Source organism: Cuculus canorus, chromosome 3 (genome assembly GCF_017976375.1).
Source record: "Cuculus canorus isolate bCucCan1 chromosome 3, bCucCan1.pri, whole genome shotgun sequence".
Taxonomy (NCBI): Eukaryota; Metazoa; Chordata; class Aves; order Cuculiformes; family Cuculidae; genus Cuculus; species Cuculus canorus.
The window spans coordinates 54,335,930-54,360,397 of NC_071403.1; the positions used below are offsets into that span (position 1 = coordinate 54,335,930).

The window sequence follows — 24,468 nt, forward strand, 5'->3', positions numbered from 1 at the left end:
TACACTATGAGAAAATGTCCGATTTGATATATGATAGTCTGACAAGAATTAACCCATTTCCTGTGTTTATTTTGGCATTAAAATCACTACTGCATATTTAGAAGAAACTAATCGTAGTAGAAAAAAAGTCAGTCTTGTACAACAATTGTTGGTTCTAAATAAAAGAAAAATACAAACTGAAAATTTATCATTCAGATTATATTTGAGAACTGTTCGACATTGACAGTTAAATTTTTGTGTTGCCTGTATTACTGGCTTAGGAAATACGACATTGTGTTAAAGGAACATTAACAGTATCCTGAAGTCAAAACTGTCTTTCTCTTGTCATTGTTCACCCACTGGCCTCAGCTCCACCATTTCATTGAAGTCTACTGATTGTACCTGCAGTGGATTGCAGCACAATGCTTTTCCTTTGCCTTGCTTTTTGTGGCTAATCTGAGCTTTGTGTACACTTTGGCTTCCCCGAATAACATATGGAGGAACACATTTCTCAGAGTGTGTAAGGAAGCCTCTAGGATTCGCAAAATGAGGTTCTGGATGTCTGATGTACCTACTGCTGGATACATGGCCTGCAGCGATATTAAGATAATATATAGGGATAGGCATATGGAAAGTCTGTGAGTGCATTTGCCTTGGTTGTTGGAGTGGATTGGGAGAGTGTTTTTGATGTGCACGACCCTTTCTTCTTGCTATGTTTTCATACAAACTGAATTCCTGTTGGATGAAGCTAAAGAAGAAGTTGTGTTTCAGGATGACATGTACATGCCCCAACCTGTAATGGGCATTCACTCCACAGGATCGGACTAGAGTTGTTAGTGCAAAGTAAAACCCTGGAAAAAAACACCAATAACTTAATTCTATTAATTCATTCTTTTTGGACTACTTGCTAGCATGGACACAATCTGTAAATGTCATGGCTCTGTGGGTTGTTTAATTTTTATTCCTGCGCAAAAATATTTGAGTAGAAGTTTTCAGTTTATTTGGATTGCTTGATTGGTTTTTTGCATATAAATTTTTCACATTTACTGCTCCGAGACAATAAAACAAATCCTGACCTGAGCATTACATGGTTGCTGGCAGTTTTCCTTTGCTCCATTGCTGCTGAGATGCAGGACAGAGCTCCTGGAAGGTACATTATTCTCTATTTTGAGTAGCAGCTCTGAACCCACTTTCCCCCAGCAGTAGGGGAAACTCCTGGCTACTGCAGTTATTTACTGTATTGTTATTCTAAATATGCGGAGTGGACTGTCACTGTGTTATCTCAAAACTAAGTGGTTATCTAAATTCTTTAAAAATCAGATAGATAAAGACTTTTATTTTAAAGTTTATTCCAGAAGTATTTTACTAGGAGGGTAGAGATTACACCATTTAAATCTAATAGCATTTTTTAATTTCTCCTTCAATAGATACATTCTCAGGACTGGATTCCGATGTGACAGCAACTCCGGAGGCATATGTGATATATGATGATGGTACTGTTTAACTGTAAAGTCTATTGCAAGTGGCATGTTTTGGGTTGTTTTTTTCTGTCTTCTTTCTTTGAATTTGGGTTCCAGTGGGGAGGTTAGTGAATGGGAGCTCAAGCAAGCAGTGGTGAGCTGGAAAAGCTTTCTAGAGTCATGTGTCACATGTGAAGAGCAAGGCTGCAAAGGCAGCTGTTTCTGGATGTGAAATTCCCTTTCTATCAGTCCTGCAATCTAACAGAGACCAATTCTATATCTACTTCCTCTGGTACAACTTGTAACTCAAGCCCAATCAAAGTCAATGAACTCTTCTAAAACAGAAAATCCAAATAATGTCTGAGCCCTGGAATCCTGAAATAGCTTAGTGAGTTTTTAGCACTCTACAGCACTTTGTTGGTGGTGGTTTTTTTGCTTTTTTTCTTGTATATGTAGACTGAATTCGGACTATAAAATATGCTTATACTGAATGAGGCCACCAACATATAAAATAGTTAATCTGCTGAATTCATGTGGAATTTACTCAAAGAAATTCGAAGTCAGATAAAAGGAGAAGAGGGAAAGGTTTTTACAGACTCATATTCATGCCATCTTAATATTATAATCTAGGACACATAAAACTTGGCTAAAAAGGAAGCCTCAAGTCCTAGCATTTAATTATAAGTTTGCATAAGGAATGCAAATTCTTAGTTGCTGGAACTAGCATTCACTTTCTGCCATCAATGACTTCTGATATTCTGCTCATTTTAATTCTCAGATTCCAGGTCCTACCGCTGCATATTGAAGTGGATAAGTACAGACCTCTGTTAAACTCAAAACTTTTTAGTAGAATTTATGGCTCTAGAATAATAAATGTCTTTTACCTTGTGGACGCGCTGCTAGGATCTGAGGTCAAAAACACTAAGAACAGAAAAGCATTTAAAAAAAGAGTGTACCATCTGAGAGAAAGATATGGATTTTTGTGCTTTTTGTTCTGAATGCTTGATACTGAGGCCAACGTTTAGGACGTGACAGAAGAGGATGAACTAAAAATTGTACTAGTACTACATTCTATGTTCCCTACGTCCTACGTCCCCTTGAAAGCAGAGCATTCTTATTGCATAGGTCTTTTGCCAGGCTTCTCCTTAGGTGAAGATAACCTGCAGATAACAAATGCTTTAGCATTTTAAGCAGAAAGCACTCAAAGTCATGAACTGAGTCTTACAGCCTGTATGAGGACATGGCAGGGATGCCAGACACTTCTTTACCTTCACCAATCTGGCAGCAGAGAAGATTTTCAAAGACCACCGGGTTTAAAAGGAGTGAATATCAAGGAGGACTGGATATGAGGAGATTCCTGTGGGCCAGTTTGTTGTCCCTCGTGGCCCTAATGGTATCACAAATGGCCGTACAAGATTTGATGCCTGTAAAGTTGCAGGAAGATTTAAGAGCAGTGTGAACCAGCTCTAGCATTTTAGAATAATAAATAGAGTTTTCTGAAAAATGCACCTTACCACCTTCCTTTGGCATCTGAGGGCTGTGGCCAGGGATTCAGTTATTGTGCTGTCTTCTCTTGGGAGTTGTGAGGAGAAGTGGTAGGTGAAGTGCATTCAGGATATTGTTGTATGAATAAATTTGTTTATTGCCATCCTTTTTACCTGTGTGAGCAAGGTCTAGATCAGAAACAACATTAGTATTCTAAGGCAAAGACTTTATTCTCACTTTCCATCAGTTTGGTAGAAACATTTGCAAGGCTGAGATGTTACCAACCCTGACTTAGAGGCCTGTAAGGGATGTATAGCAGCTAGGGAATGGTGTGTAGCACTCAATTGGCACTGTGGCTGGTAACAGAAATATTTCCCTTCTCATAGTTAATCCAAACTAACGTGAAGAAAGCTAACATTTTCATCTTATGTTTCCTCTGAAGACTATGAGTTCTTTGAGAGCACTTTGCCGCCAACCACCACCACTGTCACCACCACCACTACTTCTACAACGACTGAATTGGAAGTTGTCTACCCAGAGACTAGTGTTGTTGGCACTGGCCCTGTGTCAGAATATGACATTGCTGGGAAGAAACGGTTCACTGGTAAGGATGTCCTTTGTTTTATGTAGCTTACTACTTGCACTGCAAATAATTCTTGTTCTGGCAAGGTCAGCCCTTAAGCTGAGACCGTTGCATGAATATGCCCAACAGGCTACTGCGTGGTCCTTGCAAGTGCTGTCACCTGGAAAAACCAAACAGCAATATTTTGCTTATAGGTTTGATGCTTGCATGTCTAAATTTGGACCCACACTGATTTCGTTGAAGCAGTGCAAACCTCTTTGTACTTTTTCAGTGTAAGTGCGCTACTTTGTGTTCTGCATTGTGTTTGGTTGAGGTGAAGTCAGTAAGAGAGGAAGAGTGTCTACACTGGTGCTCAGTTCAGTTCAACTGCATCATTTCAAGTTCACTCTAGTAGCAGTCATTGCAAGGCTCCATGAAGATGTGAGTTTTCCTCTGGGAGGCCTAATCCTTTTCCACTGGCCCATGCAACCCCTGTGACTTAACCCACCTTGCACAAGCATGTATATCAAAGGTGTGCTTCAAAGATAAGGAATAAATTATATTTTGGGTATGAACCCCAAACCAGTTGAGATAAATTTGTCTTTGCTATTTGTGTCTTCGCTCTGTAGAAGGAACTTGGTGAAGGAACTCACAGTACATTGATATGAGCCATGAGGCTGGCTCCTGTGTACATGAGCCATTCAAGTGTGTAGGTAGGTGTTGCAGCTCTGACTTCAGACCTGCTCTGCTTCTTTGTCAGAGAAGCAACTGGAGGCCAGACCAGAGAGACATGGAGGAGGAGTACTGCATTCCAACCTCCACCTCAGACTAGTGACTCCCTCCAGGCCCTTTACAAAGCTCTGGCATTTGAACTGAGGGCAGGTCAGCTGCTGGCTCACCTGGCATTTCAAATGAGACTTCAGGGGATGAAGAGTCAGCTTTGACTCATGTCTTTCCTTCCCTTCCAATATCCACAGGCTTCACATGGCTTAGAGTGGAGCTCTGCTGCTAGAGTAAAAGATTTGGTTTTCTATATGTCATGACTTTATCCAGTACATCTTCAGTTTCCCTGTCCAAACTATTTCATGATGTTTCTATTCAGCTCTCTCACTGACAGTGCTTCTTGATTCATTTAGCTGGAGTTGCTAAAATTAACTTCATTGCAAGATCTGGAAAAAATCCCTTTAGGGCATGAAATCCAATAAGATAAACCAAGAAATGTTGGTTTATGAACATTTCAAGACACTAAGGAAATGATATTACCATTTCAATGAATTGTATTATTGCAACTGAATAAACATTTCCACAGCAAGCTTTATAGTCTGCACTTTGAATGTTACGGTGACTTTTAAGGCAATAAAAAGATGGTTTAATGTTTTCCTGAAATGAAGTGCAATTCCGATCAGCTTAAAGCTTTCAAAAATAGAAGTTGCAGGTTGGCAGCACATGCCTGGAAGGCAAGGGCTCATGGCTTCTGGTCCCTTGGTACCTAGAGGACCACACCTTTCATATAACCTGTCATACTTTGTCTTGGAATTACTATTCTTTGTTGTTTCGCTCTAGTTTCAAGATGTTTGTTTAAGAGCCATCCACTGAGATCTAGTAAAGTCTTAGACAATGTAAGGCCCTGGCAAAGGATCTGATCCCACATGTGGAAAGGCAAAGAGCTTGGGTGATGTTTCCACTCCACCTTCCAGAGCAGCTGGAGGTAGTGTGCAGCGGGTCCTCTAGTCAAACCGTTCACATTTGCCTTTCATAGCAAAGGCGATCCTTTTGGTTTTGCATCACTGGGTACTATTGTGAGTATGGGGTAGACCTGAATATTGGCATCCCATTCCTTTTGCTCATCAATCAAACCAAACACAAGCCATGCTTTGTTGGCAGCTGTGAACTGTCTCTGGGCTTGATGGGGAGGAATTTTAAAATGCATCTCAAAACTTCATTCTGTTCTTTTCATGAAATTGCCAGTCTGTGAGCTACTCTCTGGTAGTTACAAACAGCTGACTAAACACCACCCTTCCTGGTCTTTTCCAGCTCCCTATGTGACCTATCTCACTAAAGATCCAGCAGCTCCCTGCTCCTTGACAGAGGCCCTGGAGCACTTCCAAGTGGAGAGCCTCGATGAAATCATCCCTAATGACCTCAGAGATCAGGAGCTGCGTCCCCTGAAAGCCCCTCACAACATCACTGTTGTGGCAGTTGAAGGCTGTCACTCCTTTGTCATTGTTGACTGGGCCAAACCTGCTCGAGGAGACATGGTAACAGGTACTCTCCTGAGGGTTGCTTTCCTGATGGGGTAGTGGGGAAGGTTTTCTTAAATGACCATTTTTACCTTAAACTGAGACAACAGCTCATGAAGTTCTCACTCCTCTGCAGTTTTCTGAGGGAGGTGAGCTACTTTCTGAGGAATGAGAAAGTTCTCTCTGTTGTACCTCAGTGGCAGACTCACCAGCTCATGCTGGTCTAGCTATTTCAAAGATTTTGGTATTGCTTTTGTCCCAGCAATTCTGAAGGCAGCACTTCTCACCTGGATGGGAGCTGGGATAGCGCTTTGCTTGACAAAGCACTTCTGCCCCAAGGTAGTGCCCTCAGCAGCACTGCAGGCATCTCCCAAGCCTGCCTTTAGAGCATCTTTCACACTCTGCTTCAATCCACTCCAAGCTAAGTTGACTGTGTGACTGGAGCCAGTTTGGTTCCTGCCTGGCTGCAAGCATGCAACTGACTTCAAGAGTGAATCTTAAAAGTTGCTGGAAAGACACTAGAATAAATAAATAAAATATTTTAGAAATGAATCAACCTGTGTTCATCAGTGGACCCAAAAGTTCTGAAGTAAGCATTGGAAAAGGCCACAGCTTTGATTCTATCATTCAGTTTTTGAGGAGCCTCGCCCAACTCTGTGGCTGATAGCTATGGCAGAGGGGTGGGACCTGATGAAGTCCTGAAGCAGGGATAATGATTGGGAAGGGAAAATGTGGCACTTGAATTGGCTATGTCCTGTCTGCCCCACAACATTTAATTCTTCAAGGCTGTTGATCCAGTACGTAACTGAATTCAGTTTGCATAAGATTTTTTTTAACAGTGAATGGATTGCTTCTGTCATTTTTTCACCTTCACTGTTTGTAAATCAGTGTTTGCACCTAGGTGCCATGCTCTGCTGCAATACTCCGTCATTATTAGCTAATGACAGGAAATTTGTGTAGCATGGGATTTTCCATGAGAGTTAGGCATCAAATCAGTTAAACATTCAAAGATTCTTCCACTTCTTTTAACCCATAAAATGTATCATGATGCCTAGGAATATTATTTATTTAAAATTTATTTAGAATCCTCACAAATATTTTTCTTTCTCATTTACAGGATATCTGGTTTACAGTGCATCCTATGATGACTTTATAAAGAATAAATGGTCAACCAGGACTGCAGGGACTACTCATTTGCCAATTGAGAACCTGAAGCCCAACACACGGTAAGGATTTGATCCATTCTTTCAGTTCTGTTAGGGAGAAAACCCAAATTTTGAGAATTGTAAATTGTTTTTGTTGGCCTTAGTATAAATGTTTGCATCTGATCTAGATTTTACTTATTCTTTTTGACAGCAAATTGTTCTATAAACTACACAGTTACTGGTTTCTTTGCCTTACTAACCCTGGAGAAAATGACTGTGTGTACAGGCATATGTGTTTGTGTATATAAAACCACACACCAGTAATAGAGAAAATATTTTTTTAAAAAACACATTTTCTAGTTTTATTCATAACTCAATAAAATTTTGGGGAGAAGGTATGATGTTGTGTGCCCATTCCCACTTACTGGCTTGGCCAAGAATTGATACCCAAGGGCTGGTGAGGAGAGGTGCTGCTCTCTGGTCTGTTTTCACTGCCTGTTTCCAAGTTGTGCTGGAAGAGAAGACTTGGTGGTATACAATGAGGCTGTGGTAGTTGCTCAGAAGTCCATTTGGCAGGAACTTTAGGTCTTTATGCTGCAAAAAATGTCACTGGAATGGCAGAGGAAGACAGCAAGCTTTGCATGACATTTGAATAATCCATGGCAACTGGGTAGGAAGTAAACAGCCACAAAAGGACTACATTAAAATTACTTCTTTTTGACAGATGCTCTGTGTTTTTCATACTTTCCTCTCAAATTCTGAATCTGAGATACGTTTGGTGTTGCCTTGAGCTAGGTGGTTGCTCTTCACATGCTGATGACTACAGTCTCTTAGACACTGGTGGCAAGTGTTGCTCTTGTATTTGGTAATGTGGGAGATGCACTGGAACTGTGGGCTGGGACTAGCATCCTTCACTTCATTACAAGCTATAGATCAGAGTGTCCACTCCTAGATAGGCACATAGGGTTTGCACCAGAGCAACATAGAAGAGAGAAACGGTGTCACCTAAAGTGTCTTTTCTTTCCAAAGTTATTTATAGTTGAAGGAAGGTTGTAAAGGTTAAAAGTATTTAATTGAGAACGTCAACCTAGAAAACAAAGAATTGTTTAAACATGGTCTTCATCTAAAATATTAATAGATTAAATAATAACATAAGATAAAATTAATAAATCATGAAAAGTCAGTTCTCTGTAGCATTTGGGTCCCAAATATGACCAGGCATATTTTTCTCTAACCACTGTACGGTGCTTCTCTGCACAGCCCTAACTTTAGCATAGACTCGCACACACTTTGCCCTGCAGCTGCTTCTGCTGGCCCTGAAACATCTAAGCACCAAGAAATCACAGTATGTATGAAAAAGAGAGTGTTGCTTCCCTCTCTCCTCCTTGGAGATTTCCCTCCAACCAAAGAGTTCTGGGGACATAGCGTCTCTTTGGGAGAGCCAGCACTGAAGCAACTTCAGCAGCAGCTCTTTGGGCAGGTGCACTAGGGATACATCCACCTGAAGAAACCTGCAGGGTCAAAGGCCTGGGAAATTAGCAAGCAAAAAGTTTATGAAGCGGCAATATAAGCACACAGAGGACATCAAGAGTTGAAAAAACAGAAATAAGATGTTACAGGAAAGCCTTTGTGCCATCTTATCATATCCTTTTCTGTCTACAGCGCTGTTAGTCACACACTTCCTGAGGCTTTTCCTCACATATCCAAGAGAGAAAAAAAGGCAACCTATCCTGAAGATTAATACTCTGCACCTCAATGCAAGTCCTTAAGAGTGGTGGATGGTGCATTAAAACAATATTATTTGCACAGGAGGGAGCTGGAACTGTATACTCTGTATCCGCTAGTGCTCTTGTTGTAAAACATCATTGCTTCAAAAGTATGGCAGGAGGTGTGCGTCACAGTTTATCTGTGAGTTTCACCCATTATAACACAATAGAAGATGTCCGAGGTGTCCTATACTCCTTTGCTAGATAGAAGCAGGTCCAAACTGTCCTGCCTTTGCATGTTCACATTCTTGTGACTTGAGGACACACTTTTCCTAAACCCTCTTCCTGCCTCTAGTCCCAATTCTAGTCTCCACATCCTATACTCCTGTACATACCCAGCCTTTTCACCCTTCACCAGTTTTTGCTCCTCCACTCTCACCATGCCCTCTACACAGGCCGAGGAGGCATTGCCTGTATGCCTCAGCTTCCCCTGGCAGGAGTCCTCAATCTCTTGCTTCTCTGCCATTTCCAGCCACAGCACCTCACCTCTCCTTATGTTTCAGTCAAATCTCATTCTCCTGCTGCCCCAAGGACAATGTTGAAGGCCAACAATAGCTCACTGCTTCTCCTGCCCAACATCTCAAGGGTACCAGGTCACCAGAAAGAGTTGCAGTGAAAGCCCCCAGAAATCCTGCAGCCACTGTCCGGCCACACTCAGTACATGGGACTTGGTTGGACTGTAGCTGCCAACCTGTGGTACATATGCTGAAACGTACCTTAACTCCAGGCTTCAGAAGGTCACGATTTAGCTGTATTTGAATGGAGTTTTATAGGCACAGCAAGGTTATAGTTTTATTTGTGTCCATGAACCTAGTAACTCCCAATTATATTAAGGTTCTGTTTCAAAGCAGGGAGGCTCAAGGAAGTGTTATTTGTTTTAAGCATATTATTTCCCAAAATCTTACTGGAGAATGATATAATCCATTGGCCTCTGTGGTACACTCTGTGGATGTAAAAAAGCTTCAGGTGGAGTCTGTGGTGGAGAAGGAGGATTCTTTACAACAGAGAAATTGTGTGCATCAGCCAATCTCATTTACATTCTCCAAATCCACAGACTGAATTGATTGTATATTTTTCATCTTAAAAATAACTCCCTAGCCACTGGGAAAAGACACCATATCTAACTGAGAAAATATGGTGTGAAATCTGAAGTTAGTCTAAAAATACTGTGTTTGCCTTGTTAGTGCATTTTGTGTAAAGTCTCTGATTAAGTCAGTTTTACTGAATGCAGATGCTGTTTACTGCTGGGTGTCCCATAAGGGGCTATTGGTGGTGCAGTCCTGCAGTGTGTCTGACTTAACAAAAATAGGCTGGCATCTTGGCATAAGTCAGCTCCGGAGAACATCTGGAGCTGTAAATCTGTCCTGGAAAACAACTGCCTGATGTTTAGGTTTTACAAACAAAATGGAAGTCTATGTTTAAACCATGTCATAAGTTTTATTCCAAGACCTGGTCTAACCTCTGTTTGCGAAGTAGAAGTTTTTCCACTAGCAAAACTCTGGTCATCTTCAGTGGGCACAGGAGCTGCTTCCTTGTGACCTGTGAATGTAAACATTAAAATTACATTGAGCCTTATTAGATCTTAAAAACTTAATAATGTCCCTTCCTTAACCTTAATTCTCAGCTGTCACAGAAGACTGATGCAAAGGCCTGGACAGCACCCACTCAACCATTAAATCCAGTCTCCTGTCACAAACACTATAATCCTTGTTATAAACATTTCAATCTCCATCTTGAGCATGGTTAGGCTTTTCCCTGCTTTTTTGCAGGAAAGCTGTGTCAGTGCCTGATGGGAGCAACTAGATAGTCTCATGATTTAAACCCCTGTCCTTTACCACTGTATCTCCATGTCTCATCAAATCTTCTTCCCTATCCATTTGTTTTTTGTTCCCTTCCGGGATGTTTTGATCCCAAAATACCTGCTACCAAATTCCAGTGTTATACAGACCATTTTATAGGAGGCTGTCAAACATTTACTCAAGGCTCACAACTGGAAACAGTCTGAATTTTAAGCTCTGGGTGCCACTTGCACCAAGACTCTCTGTTTACTTTCTTTATCTCCATTAAACCATAGCCACAGTATATCCAACAAGCAGCATTAGCAACAGCTGGATGCTGTGAGTCACCAAAGCAAAACAAAACAGCTAAGGTGTCACCTGTATAGGAAACCCCTCTTCCAGTTCTGCTCTAGTGACTTATTGTAGCATTTGTTGTAAATATTCATGATGGATGTAGTGCTAGGCCATTTGTTTAGGGACTTTCCACTAGCCTGTGAACCTACAGGCAGCTCATTTATGTGTTTTTCTTCTGGTGGGATGGTGCAGTTTCAGGAGGCAGGTTCCAGCCCCTGCCGTCCTCTCCATGCGCTTGTGTGAGGAAACCTGCTTGTCCTAACCAGTCCCCTCCCAGCCTTTTTACACTGTCACCTACTGATCTTGCTGGATGGTAGGTCTGTGGGGTGCTGTCATATCAGCTCATCCCTTCCCTTTCCTGGGCGGTGTGTGGCTCTCCCTCCCAGACATCTGCATGTATGCCCTTCACATCCTCATGCTCACCCAGCACTGATGGAGATTTGGCAGCAGCCATCCCACTGTCCTCGTGGCTGGCATGTGGTCCCAGTGCTATGACTCTCACCCACCCTGCCACCTTCAGTATGTGCAGATGGTGCTGTGGTGCGTCCCACAACTGGCTGGCAACCAGCTTACCACTGGGTGGGGTGCGGAGCTGGGGGTCCACACAATTATGCCTTCAGAGGGGCTGGGAAAAGGATTTTATGGCTAATGAATTTTTATTAAAACCAGATGTTTCCCTAATTGGCATGCTGAGCAATTATCTCACTTTGTGGCTGCAAGTGCCAACTATTTAATTTGAAGAGAAGAGGGACACCTGGAATTAAGCCATAAAATGATTTTGCTTGAAGTGACAGGTATGGTGATATAATTAGTCATATAGCCTAAATGAGTTAAAATATTACATATTCATTGCCCCATTACAGTTTATTATGTCCTTTTTTGACGTGTCAGTAGAAGCAGTAGAAAAAATCCCTAAGGAGGTTTATTCTTAGGAGGAAAAGCTTTTTTCTTCTCTGTCTTGAAAAATGAATAGTGAATGGTATTACATCTCTTGTAGTTATTAGTAATGATTCATTGCAATCCTGCCTAAGAAAAGTGTTATCAAAGCACAATCAACTTAATATATTCCAAATTTTGCTCATGTGATAAAGAACAGTGGAGTTATACTGATTTGAGGTTTCCTGGAAAATTCATCAACTGAAGGATTCTGACTAATCAGACTCATCTTGTCAGATGCCTGGACCTAGGACGGCTTTGGCAATTCCTTTTTTATTTTTGTCATGTCTGAGAAAGAAATACATCCCGACTACATTATTTTACTGGCATTCTTAATACAGCAATCATAGCATCGTCTGTGTTTAAATCACAGGTCAGCAAGTCATGAGACCTGGCTGTCTTTTCTGGCACAACTGCAGGCTTCTTGTATATATAAAGGCTTAGGAACTAATTTTCCAATTGAGCAAAGAAAAATTTACTTCATTGTTTTGTTTTTTTTTCCAGTCAGGCAGGCATATTGAGCAATCATGTATCCCAGACTGGCTTTTATGTACGTAACAGGACACCTGAATATGTAGTTGCTCCAATTGTGTTGGTAATCAGTTCCTGCATTATGCATTAGATACAAACCAGCGTAATTTTACCCACTTAAACAGATGCATTTTGAGCACGAGGTTCTTGGGCCGCTCTCTCCTGTTTCAGATGTGGATCATGGCACTTATGTTTGTCATGGGAATGTTTTGAAGCTAGCATTAATATACACGTATTAAGCGCATTGGAATTGTTGCTCAGAGGGTGCCACTACATTGCAGAGGTGGTATCTACTTGTACCTCTTTGGAAGCAGCAGGAAGTCAGGTATCATTACAGATGTTTTCACCATGCTTTGAAGCATTATGGAAAGGTGTAGGCTGGAAAACATTTTTCTTCTGCTCTTCTGAAGCAGTTACACCAAGTGCTGGGCAAACCCAGTTCAGCTTGGCGTTGTTGTTGTAGCAGCCATTTCAGGAACCAGCATGAGGAATTGCTGTCCTGTGTCCTGTCCCTGTGGTCTGCCTTGCACCACCAGCCCCTGTCTCAGTTTGGGTGGAGAAGGTGCGAGTGGGTGAAGAAGGTGCGGATTGATGCAGGTGTCCTATGAGAGCACTGGCAACTCACAGGATTAAAGCAGTGCTGAGGCTGCTCTGTTCTTCTTTCTCCAGCCATGCTAAATGTTCTCAAGCTGCAGTCAAGAAATCGAGGTCAGTAGTTGAAACCGAAAAAAAAACCTGTGTATTCACATGGCTGCCACCCTTTGGCTGAAGAAGCAGATGGTATTTGATCATTTTCAGCCTTTTCATAGGGATCAGTTCAGTTTTGAGGTGAAGCAGTTCTGTTTGTATGGAACGAGCTATTCTTTTTAATGAAAGAAGAGATTCACCTTTGCCAAAGGGCTAGTTCAGCTGGGTCCCCTCTGGTTTATGAGTGTGAGTGGTTTCATATGTGCTTAGATAGTGCTCAGGCCAGAGAGGGTCCTTTCAGAAGTGACCTCCAGACCCTGCTCTGTGGCCAAGTTCTTGAGGAACAGACACATCTTACGGTACAGGAAAGTGAACATGGTAAAAATTGAGTGGCAGACTAAAAATAGCAAAGCTCCTGCAACAGGATCACGTTGAATTTTCCTGCTGCCTTGTAGGCTGTGAAGCATGAACATCTTACATGGCATTAAGTCATGTTACACTCTGAAGTTTCAAGGGCTACTGTCATTTCTTGTGGACAGAAGTGAAGGAAGAGGAGTGAAGTTTATAATGTGGATGGTGTCCACACTTGATGCATAAACCATGCCAGGTGGCAGTAGCTTCCAGGGGACATCAGAATGCCTTTGCTATGAACCACACTGTCTCAGCCCAGCGTGGGCCATGCAAATGGTGTAGTGCTGGCAGGTTTCTCTGCAGGATGGGGAGAGCTTTGTCATCAAGCCTGATGTTTTTAATGGGACAGGCTCGTTTTTGCCAGGAGCACCACATTTGCCACTCAGATGGGACATTGCCATGGTAGGTAGTCCAACACTCAGTAGTACCCATCCCTGCAAGTAGGTGCTCGTCCTGTTATGTGGGCCATGTATGGCGTTTTTGGAGATGTCTGCTTTTGGATGAGAGGCTAAATGAAGATCCAAATCCTGTGTGGATATTACAAAGATGTGGGTATTTTTTTATTAATTGCTTCACAAGAATGAAATTAAGTAAGCAGGCAAGAAAGGAAAACCTAAACTTAGGCACTTTAAAAATGCTGTGCTGAAACTTTTTACAGTAATCTTCTATTGTAATTGGTTTATGCTGGACTGGATAAAAGAAAAAAGGGAAAGAAGAAAATATTAATCTGGGGAAAAAATGTCAGAGTAGGCATCAGCTGAAAATCATTGTATTTGGAAATGAAATAAAAATGTACTTACACATATTCTTCTCTAAGAGAATAATTTTGCTTCTGTCGAGCAAAGAATGGAGTTCTAGTGGAGAGTCATGTGCTTTGAGTTAAGCACATGATTTAAATACTTTAAGGAATCAATAAGGAAACATGGGAGACTATATCATATTACTCAAGTTCTGTGATCTTAATGCTGCTAGAGTTTTTACAGAAAGGTCAAAAGCTTAGCTTCTGATCTCTTATAAATCTGATTGAGTTTTAGTTTGCAGTTCATACCACTGTGTATGCAGGGGATCATCTGAAATAAACCGTTCCTAAGGTCAGAATTTCATTTCCTTAAATTCAACTTTTTCTTTTAGTCTACTGCTATTGGTTGTTTCATATAAAGTGGATGTAATTGTCTGTGTTTTTTGGAAGGGAGTGGTAAAAACAAATGATCCAAACATGCACGTGAACAATTGCAAAAAGGAGAAATTTCTCTTTAACTGCTGGTTCATACCCTGGCTGAATATCCAAATCCATTTAATTCAAAGGACACCTGAAATCAATGGAATTCTGCTGGTTTGATTCTCACCCTAGTTTAGGATTATTTATAATTTAGTCATTGCAGTGGAATCAATGTTTTAATTTTATTTTCCCTCTCTTTTTGTTTCAGGTATTATTTTAAAGTTCAAGCCAAGAATCCCTTTGGTTATGGACCTGTTAGCTCTTCAGTCTCGTTTATCACAGAATCTGGTATGCATTGCTTTATATTTTCATCTCAGAACTGAATTCCTAATAACAGATATGGAAAGGTACTAGTAATGGCACATATCTTGAACTTGTTGCTTTAAGATTAATTTCTTTAACTTTAATTATTTGTTTTCAGTAAATCTAGGAAAATAATATGCACTGCTACTGCCACTATGAAAATATAAGTGACATTAAAGTAAACTTGAATCAGAAGTTGAATTTAAAATACAGAAGACTACAGATGTTCAACAAAACAGAAGCAATGGGAAGTTAATGTCTTTACTAGATTGACCAAATATTTAGTAAATTAGCTTCCTAATTGTGAACAGCTGAGCAGCTGGAAGCAGTTGTCTCTGGAAGAAATATAAGAACCAATTATTCCATCAGATGGGCAAAGTTCTCCATTCTTCCGTTCCTTTTTGACAGAGCATGCTGCTCTTTCACAGGGCTAATAGTGCATTCAAAAGCAACACCCCCTTCTAAAAATAGTACATGAAATGATCTATTTTTACCCATTTCTTCATCTCCTTCCATTGAGCCAGAGGCCAATGATTCCACTGAAGAATAAAGGACAAGTTTTTCAGTCTTTACTTGAGCGAAAAGTCTGTTGTGTCTTGCAAATTTTGCCCTTTTGCAACATGAGGTATATGCAGTCTTTGCTTTTGCTCATTTGAATTCACCTTCTAGCGCTTGCCTCAGGAGCTCCATTAAGAACCATGGAAATAAGTCTTCATAGAAGGAAGACAAAAAGCAAAATAAGTAGATGGTTCTGCATAACATATTCGGATTTTTTTAAAAGGAGTAAGAAGCTCAAGTATAAATCCAAGCAGAATATTTAACATTGAACATATATAGCAGTGTGCTCAGGTGGCCAAGAAGGCCAGTAGCATCCTGGCTGTATCAGAAACAGTGTGACCAGCAGGACTAGGGAAGTGATTGTCTCCCTGTACTTGGCATTGGTGAGGCTGCATCTTGAATACTGTGTTTAGTTTTGGGCCCCTCACTACAAGAAAGACGTTGAGCTGCTGGAGCATGCCCCCTTCATAGAATCGTAGAATCATTTATCTTGAAAAAGACCTTTAGGATCATCAAGTCCAACCATAATCCTAACACTGCCAAGTTAACCGCTATACCATGTCAAACCATAACAAGGTGACACTTAGGGACATGACTCTATGATTCTATGCTGTGTCTTGCAAGAAGTTTGCTGATTAGCTGAGTGCCAATATGTTGTCCTGAATGCCTAGTTTTCCCATCCAAAATCAGCTACCTTGTGAGCTTTAGTTAATAGATTAAATCCACCAAATTTAAAGTTTTATTTGCAACACCGATCTTTGGTTTGTCACATGGCCAAAAGTGGATTTCCAGCTGGCACAAGTACAAAACCAGCTGCTAAATCTAAAGCCCAATGGTATAGTTACAGTGATGGAATAGGTCAGAAGATACAGAAATTACTAGTTCAGACTGCTCTCCTAGTGCAACTGAAAGATTTGAACTGATGGGAATATTCAACAAAGAATGCCATCGCAGGGTCAAGCAGCGTATTATAAATGTTCAATCTTACCCCTGGTAGAACACTGAAGAGAATAGGAAACTGTTATTCTCTTTCATCAAACTGTAAAAACTCCCTGCAGTTCTTCTTCCACATTGGTAGACAAGCACTGTGCTTTTTCTTCAGGTATTTTATGTAAAATGAGGGCTAGTTAAGAGATGATGGAAACTGCAATGTAACGAATACAGACAAGTTAACACATTAGATCATGTTGTTTTGTTATCCTCACTCCACACCTATTCCATCCTTTTTTATTTAAAAAGGAGAGTATTTCAAGCAAGGAGAAGCTCCCAAGGTAGTGGACCGTACTCCTTGCACTGCCCAGAGGGGTTCTGCAAAAATTCTACCGCTATGACAAAAAGCGCGAGTTAAAATGGCACGTATTTATGAATAGCGCTAAACAACAGTGCTAAATGTAACAGATGTCCAAAACTGAGAGTTACATACAAGATGTAGGTTATGTTTCACTTTGGAAGGCAGTTGGAAAGTAGGTGAGGACCTTCTGAGAAGAGGAAATCTTTTCAGAGCTGGCTTTGGACTTTGGTACTAATCTCAGTAGAGTTTTTACAGTATCAGAATAAATATACAATCCTGCGGCAAGTTTCATCAACTGAGAAAAACAATGGAATAGTGAACATTCATTAGGTCTGCAAATTGAGGAGACATGTAAATCCCATATTCATCATGTAGATAAAGGCAGTTGTTCTGCAACTGACATTCTCTTGAGTGACAATGTATGTTTGATGTTATACAACAAGATTTGGAATAAAAATATTAAATTTCTTGTTTTTTTCTTTCTTCTAGACAATCCCCTCCTGATTGTCAGACCACCTGGTAAGTCTTATTCTGCTGTTTCTTTCACAAAGTGCATAAAACCTGTGCAAAACTGTTACGGTATACATGTTAGAGGCATATTAGCATGGAGTTTAAGTATGGTTTTAAGCAGGAAAAGGTAGTAATTAATTGTGCTCATTCACAATACATTCTCTATCTTAGACCCCTTATTCTTGTCTTTGAAAATAAATATTTTAAAGATATGTTAAAATAAGCACTTAATTTTGGCCCATCTTTTGCCTGGTATAACAGCTTTAATTGCTTAGTAATAAGCACTAAACTAGATTGCTTCTGTATGTGTGTCCTTTGGTAGTTTGAACAATGAGATCAGTTTTTCCTGTCTCTAGATGCTCTGGTCATCTATACTGATCATCATGCCCTTATAAATGCTAAAAAATTCAAGAATTTGTTACTGACCTGAATTATATGCCACAAAGCTTTGCATTTCCAACTTTGCAATCAGCCTGTTCAGCCCCTGGTCAGAAGTGCTGATTTCCTGGTACTGGGGCCAACCTTGCTGATATGTACATTGGTAGGGTAAGCCCAGGCAGCACATGCTCTTGGAAGAGACAGAGGAAGAAAAACTTTATGGTTATTATGCTCTGTCATAAGCAGTTCAGATGGTTGGTTCTGGGGCTTTTGGACTGCATTGTTCATGAAAACAATGTCCAGTGTCTCCCTCCCTTCTGTATTTTATTACACTTGTTAGTCTTTTTCTTCCGTGTCCTCTCAAATGTCTGTGGTGATGCACAGATATTGCAGACCACACTATGTCTCTGGCAGTCAATGTGGGAGGCCTCTGACATTGATGACCTTCCCATGTCCCTGGTCACCTTCAGAGTTTTTTTTGCTGGCAGTCATTTTGTGGATCTGTTCTTGGAAAGGAGGTATTGGAAGGTGAACTTTTGCACTTGTAGTTTCTACTTCAACTGGAGAGAAAGAAACTATTTATATATGGCTGCACTAATAGAGATCAGATAGATAAAAAAGAGATGGCAGAGCTCTGGGAACCCATGGAAAATAAGAGCTTCTGAACATCCAGCACACCTCTTACAGGGCATGCTAGGTTTATGCTTCAGGTCTTTTGGAGGTGGGCAAAAGTGATGGACAAAACAGACAGCAATGAAACTTAATTTAAGAAACAGTTCATTCTTTTATCCTAAAGAGAAAGCTATGGCCAAAATCCTGCAATACTTTCACTATGTGACTAATTGTGTAAAGTTAGTCCAGTTAAGTTTGTGTCCATATTGGTGGAGTTTTGAGGACTGCTGATCAGTGATTGCTTCTCGTATGCAAGTGTTTGTAGGATTTGGTCCGTGGTGAGCGGGAGGAAGAATTACTAACAGAAAAAAACTTTCAATCTTATTTGTAAATTACCTCAAAATAGCACAGTAAAAACAGGGCTTTGTGCTGCAGTTGGAGAGAAAAAAATACCAATTATCATATAGGAAGTTTTCGTGGGTATATTTTGCTACAGCAGCAATTTCAAAAGAAATTATATCATTTAGGGAAGCCAGTGGGAATATTTAGTCTTTTGTGATACAATTAAGCAGTTTCTTCTGCAGCAGTGCTCTGGACAGAGTTCCCCAAGAAAGATATTGCTTGTCTGCTGTTGGAAACTCGTCTGTTTTGATGTAATGTGGGAAAACAAACCAGAAAAGCCCATTTCCAATTTGATCTTTTTAACCAAATGCAAGAATAGACTTTACTTCATGTCACAGAGTGCGCTCACTGCAGAATTCTTAACATCTGTTCTTTAGCAAAAGGGTTAAGTTTTTTACTGGGTGTTAAAATGCAAGTGACTCTATTTAGATAATGTCGCTTTCAGACATAGGATCAGAAAAGAAACTGAGTATCACTGGGTAGTAAAGATATCTTACTAAAAGCGGTGACACTGTTTACTTAAAACTGTGGTTGAGTACATGAAATCATGTTTTAAAATAATTTTAACAGTCTTTATTGTCTACAGCCTAAACCAGATTTAAGCATGTCTCTTGCTTGTTTTTCTTAATAATATTTCTTCTTGAAGTAGTATTTCTGGATATAGAAAAGTCATGCATTAATCTGCTGCAGCATCTCTTGTAAAACATATTATCAGATGTTAACCTCAGTAAAACACGGACTGACATGCTAAAATCTGTCTTTAATTACTTTTTTTTTTCCTCCAAGGTGGTGAGCCTATCTGGATCCCGTTCACTTTTAAATATGACCCCACCTATTCAGACTGCAGTGGCAAGCAGTATGTGAAACGAACTTGGTACCGCAAGTTTGTAGGAGTGGTTCTTTGCAACTCCTTAAGGTACAAGATTTACCTCAGTGATGACCTGAAAGGTAGGCACCCAGATTAATTTCCTGATATATGATTGCTTGGAATTTCCATCTTCTTGCTTTCTTAATCTGTGAAAGAACTGTTTGATGGCTTTCTGGGAATCCTTCTCTTGAGAAGGTCCAATATGGTAGACCTCTTGAGAAGGTCCAATATGAGCCACCCTGCTTTTGTGTTACACTCCTACCCTGGGCATTAGCTTTCAAGAAGACATCCTTAGACAGAAGACGGGAAGAAGCTTCCTTTGAAAAACCTCCGTGTGTTTGTATTCTGAGAAAGCAATGTGATTTGTACTGTGAAAACAAAGTGCTGCTCCCCACACTTGCTCCATGGGCAAGTGTGCCCCACCTGCCCGTGGTTAGACAGAGAAATGCAACCTAGAGATCCTCAGGGCAGGTAGAAGTGGAGAACAGTGAAGGAAGGACTGGTATTAGAGTGACTGAGGAGCAGTACTTCTAAGAGTTAACAGTAACTTTTATGCAGGTGTATTTGGGGAGGGATAATGAAGATAACTTTCCATATTGTTGTTCTAGGGTACTGGGGTAATTCAATGGCATTTCAGATTATGCTAATATGTTATTCTTATTGTAGCACATTAGCATAGTTTAAAGATAGTGTTTGAATATGCAATAAGAAGCAAACAGGGTGGCAGGACCCACCCCATCTATTAGAGAAGGATAGCCCCACAGTTTTTAGTTTTCATTTGAAACCACAGTTAAGCCAACGGTATTGACATATAGAGCATTTTTTAGTTTTTTCATGATATATTGCAATGAAATTCTCTTCACCTGTCACCTGTGGTGCAGCATGTATAGACTTGCAAAATGGGGACTATTCCTAACTGAGCTGTAACCCATTTCTCTTTTCCATAATTTCTTCTTCCATGCTGCAAAGGTAACATTCTCCTTCTTTCCAGACACTCTTTATTCATTGCTAATACTATGTTTGTCACTGTAATATTTCTGCATTCTCCCTCATCTATTTTTGTGGTGGTAAAGAGCGTCCTAAACAAAAGTAATGCTGAGTCAAATAATTGATCTGTATTACCCTTCAGACACCTTCTACAGCATTGGGGACAGCTGGGGAAGGGGCGAGGACCACTGCCAGTTTGTGGATTCACACCTGGACGGAAGAACAGGACCTCAGTCGTACATTGAAGCCCTGCCAACCATCCGAGGTATGGCAATGGGGGAGTAGGATCCCATCTGTAGGACTAAGGTGTGGGGAGTGGAGTACAAAGTGGGGATCTTAGTGCACAGCTGCTGGCAGCTCTATGCATCATCCAGCTGATGCAGTAGGTAATGAGGCCTAGCTGAACAGGTTCCAAAAGCCCCAAGAGGACCTGTGGGTGTTGAATGAGACAGAAAGAAAGAGAGGGGCATGTGATGCAAGAACAAAATGCAAAAACAGAAAGAAAAAAACTATAGAGATCTATGAAACCTTTCTAATTATAAGACCTGCCTCACTGAATTGATGTGCAAAAACTCTTCCATGTACCACGAAAGACCATCTACATCTTTGCAAATATGGCTTTTTCAAATGGTTTCTGACCCACTCATTCAGTGCAAAACACATAGGAATATGTCTAGTGACTGAAGGTCAGACTGCAGGACTCTTATTCTGGCCTGGCAGGTGTCTTCCTCTCAGTAAAACTTCTCACCTTGAAGGAGATCCTCTGAGTAAACTGCTCAGCTCACATAGCCAAGTGGGTGCTGGCTTGCTTCACAAAATGAACCCAATCATGAAAGTCAGCCAATCTTTTCAATAAGTCAATAATGATTTGAATTATTCAGTTAGCCTTAGTGGTTTCCATGTTAAATTATTTGTTGATATCCTTTTCATGGTGATGTCACCAGGAAGAAACTGAAATAGTCACTGATATTTATGTATCACTGGGAAGTACCGCATTTCTCTGTTCAAAAGAGGGATGATTAATCCAGTTGTGTAATACTGGATCTAGGAGACAGAGATAGAGAGCACACAGAAATTATATTATTGGCACACGATATGAGTGTTTCAGATGTTCCAGTGCACAAGCTATGTGCAGAAGAATACTACACCTCTCCTAATGCTTTAAGCAGTTACATTCTTTCTGCAGATGAAGAAAAAAGGGGGAGAAAGGGCTTAACTCCATATTTACTGTGTGAAATGATACTTTTTTGTTTTGTGAAAAGCTGACGTTTGTTTATAGTCTCTTGAGCCCTGTGAGGTAATATGATTTGATGGTATTTTTTGCCTGAGTCCTTATCTACTTTAAACTGACTTAGAGACTTCATAAAGACAGCTGAAGTATAGCCACCTTTTGGAGTGAAATGCAGAAGCTCTTTGGCAGACCACAGCATTACACAATAGTTCAGGAGATTTTGAACAGTAAAACCAATCAAAACTACAAGAAATATGAAGGACCAGAGATAAATAACTCAAGAAAGATCTAGGCCAAATACCAGGGCTAGCAAATACCATTTTGGCAAAACTCCTTACTAGACAGATTCTAGGTTTTCATTTGGGCTGTGGGATTGACTCACTCTGCATCTGCTACTTTTGTTAAATTACCGTCTTTGTTTTGAAACACAAATGGGATTTTTTTCTCCCAACAGGGTATTACCGCCAGTACCGCCAGGAGCCTGTATCATTTGGACGCATTGGATACACAACACCCTACTACTATGCGGGCTGGTATGAGTGTGGTGTGCCCATCCCAGGGAAATGGTAGCAGCCTGCTTGCCTGAATTAGGCAGACCATGCTTTTCGAACTATATCTACCAGAGGACTCTGAGTAACTGATCTGGAAAAGAAAAAAATAAAGAGAAATGAGGCAAATCAGTGAAGACCAGCTGCTCAAGAATCCCTCAGGAAGCCAAACATGGTCCCCACTTTACCAGCCTAAACCTGTGGTGCTGCTTGATTTCTGCTTGGAAGCAGGGACAAGATATAAGTTCGGTGTCCTACTTCCTTCTCTGGGTCTTTAAGGCACTGAGAGGTGGTTGCAGTGTGTGCAGCCTGTGAAAACAAGAACTGTATTAGCCACGAACATTTAGAAGTTTCTTATATCTTGCAGGAACGACCTAAGCATGCTCTGCTTGCTTAATGGGATGCTAAACTGTCCTTTGCTGCCTGTTGGGGCTCCCCTATGCAATTGTGCCACATAACTGGCTGCCCACCAAAGGCAATATATTTTCCTGAAGACTTACCTTGTGGGTTTGCCCACTGCTGGACTAATCACCAGATTGCAGTGTAAATTCACTTTGAGAGGTATATATCTGTCTCTGTATAAATACAGTACTGTACATCTGCAGAAGTACTGCTTAGAGATGCTGAGTTTTTCTTGTTCACTAGATAAATATGTTTGGAATTTTTCTGTAAAAGGTGCTGTTAATTCTTTGAGATATTGCTATGCACAATATATTAACCAAGGAAAGAGCTGTATTCTTTGTGTGAGTACTGTTGATCCAGCATTCGAATTACTGATCAAAGACCTGCGTCCCACTTCCTTGGAAGCCTTTGGCCTGGACATTCAGTGGGAATCTATCCCTCTACCTGTGTTAAACTGGCACTGTGTAGTCCAGCAAAAACATATATTCAGCAGTTTATCAGCATGAGTTAAACTTTCTATACTATTTAAAACTTTTAGTGCAACTTCCCTTCAATCTATTCTCAACTTATTTGATATGTTATTTATTCATGGTCAATATTTTTACTTCACTGTGCAGAGGCATGTGATGAGTAACTTGCAAATCAGAAATTGTTTTTAACTTATTTGCCCTCCAAAAAGAAGCCCAAACTGCCAATACAAGAATCAACTAGGAGTAAATTCCTTTGACTTTGATCTATCCTGGGAAAAAACTGGGATACCATTCATTTAAAATACTACCAAAATCTCTTCCATTCAGGTCAGAAAGCGACAGCTGATAGATGAAAAGTATAATGATGATTTTTTTTTTTTTAGCAGGGATTTGGAAGCTTTCAATAATGTAGGATTTTAGTAGTCTTTCTGGGCAATTCAGCCTTAATGGTTTACTCAGTAACTTTCATGGTCTTAACGTTTCGCAGTAACATCCTAACAGCCTTTGCTCATCTTAATAACTCCACTGCTCTGACAGCCTTTCATTCCAGCTTACATGTATTGTAGGTCTAGCACCTTTTCAGTTGCTTCCTGTAGTTACTGCAAATTGTATGGAGACAGGAAAAAGGAACTAAAGTGTTTAAAAGATCATTTTATTTTTCATGGTGATTTGGGTTTTAACATTTTAATTATTCTCACATACTGTGCCAAATATATGGTCTTGAAGTATAACTTCTTTCCCTAATAAACCTACGATACATGGGTCCAGTTCTATTTCATCTTTTCTGGTCATCTGCGTCAAGTAATCTGACAAAGTGACAAAAAGTTAGCTTTAAAAAAGTCTTCTTTGGGAGAGGAGTAGGCCTCAACTTTTTCTAAGAGACTGGAAGAATGCACGTGTTATGAAGGTGATTAGCAGCTAGCATGGAGTTACCAAGGGAAAATCATGACTGACCAGCCTGATCATATTCTTTGTTCAGGTGATTGGCCCTGTGCACGAGAGGAGAGAAGTGAATGTCGTTGACTTCGGCTTTTTTAAGGTGCTTGTCATAGTCTTTCACAGTGGGCTCGTAGGCAGACCAATGGGGCTGGGCCACATCAAAAAAGCGTGGCCAGCAGGTCAAGGGAGGTTAACTCTGCCCCTCTACTCTGCTCTCGTGAGACCCCACCTAGAGTACTGTGTTCAGTTCTGGAATCCCCAACATAAGAAGGATATGGAACTGTTGGAACAGGTCAAAAGGAGGGCCACGAAGACGATCAAAGGGCTGGAGCACTTCCCATATGAAGACAGGCTGAGAGTTGGGGTTGTGCAGCCTGGAGAAGAGAAGGCTCCGGGGAGACCTTATAGCAACCTTC

The 24,468-nt window shown here is 40.6% G+C and overlaps 1 protein-coding gene across 1 annotated transcript in view; it reads left to right on the forward strand.

Annotated features, from left to right (window-relative positions):
- Nucleotides 1-23,870, forward strand: part of FNDC1 (fibronectin type III domain containing 1) — a 72,912-nt gene extending 49,042 nt beyond the window's left edge. Inside the window, exons 12-20 of the mRNA XM_054063571.1 lie at nt 1,407-1,472; nt 3,367-3,528; nt 5,521-5,751; nt 6,844-6,952; nt 14,762-14,841; nt 17,195-17,224; nt 19,394-19,555; nt 20,605-20,727; nt 22,148-23,870. Coding sequence (XP_053919546.1) covers nt 1,407-1,472; nt 3,367-3,528; nt 5,521-5,751; nt 6,844-6,952; nt 14,762-14,841; nt 17,195-17,224; nt 19,394-19,555; nt 20,605-20,727; nt 22,148-22,263 — 1,079 coding nt within the window. The 3' untranslated portion in view covers nt 22,264-23,870. The remainder of the gene's footprint in view (nt 1-1,406; nt 1,473-3,366; nt 3,529-5,520; nt 5,752-6,843; nt 6,953-14,761; nt 14,842-17,194; nt 17,225-19,393; nt 19,556-20,604; nt 20,728-22,147) is intronic.
- Nucleotides 23,871-24,468: the final 598 nt, after the last annotated feature.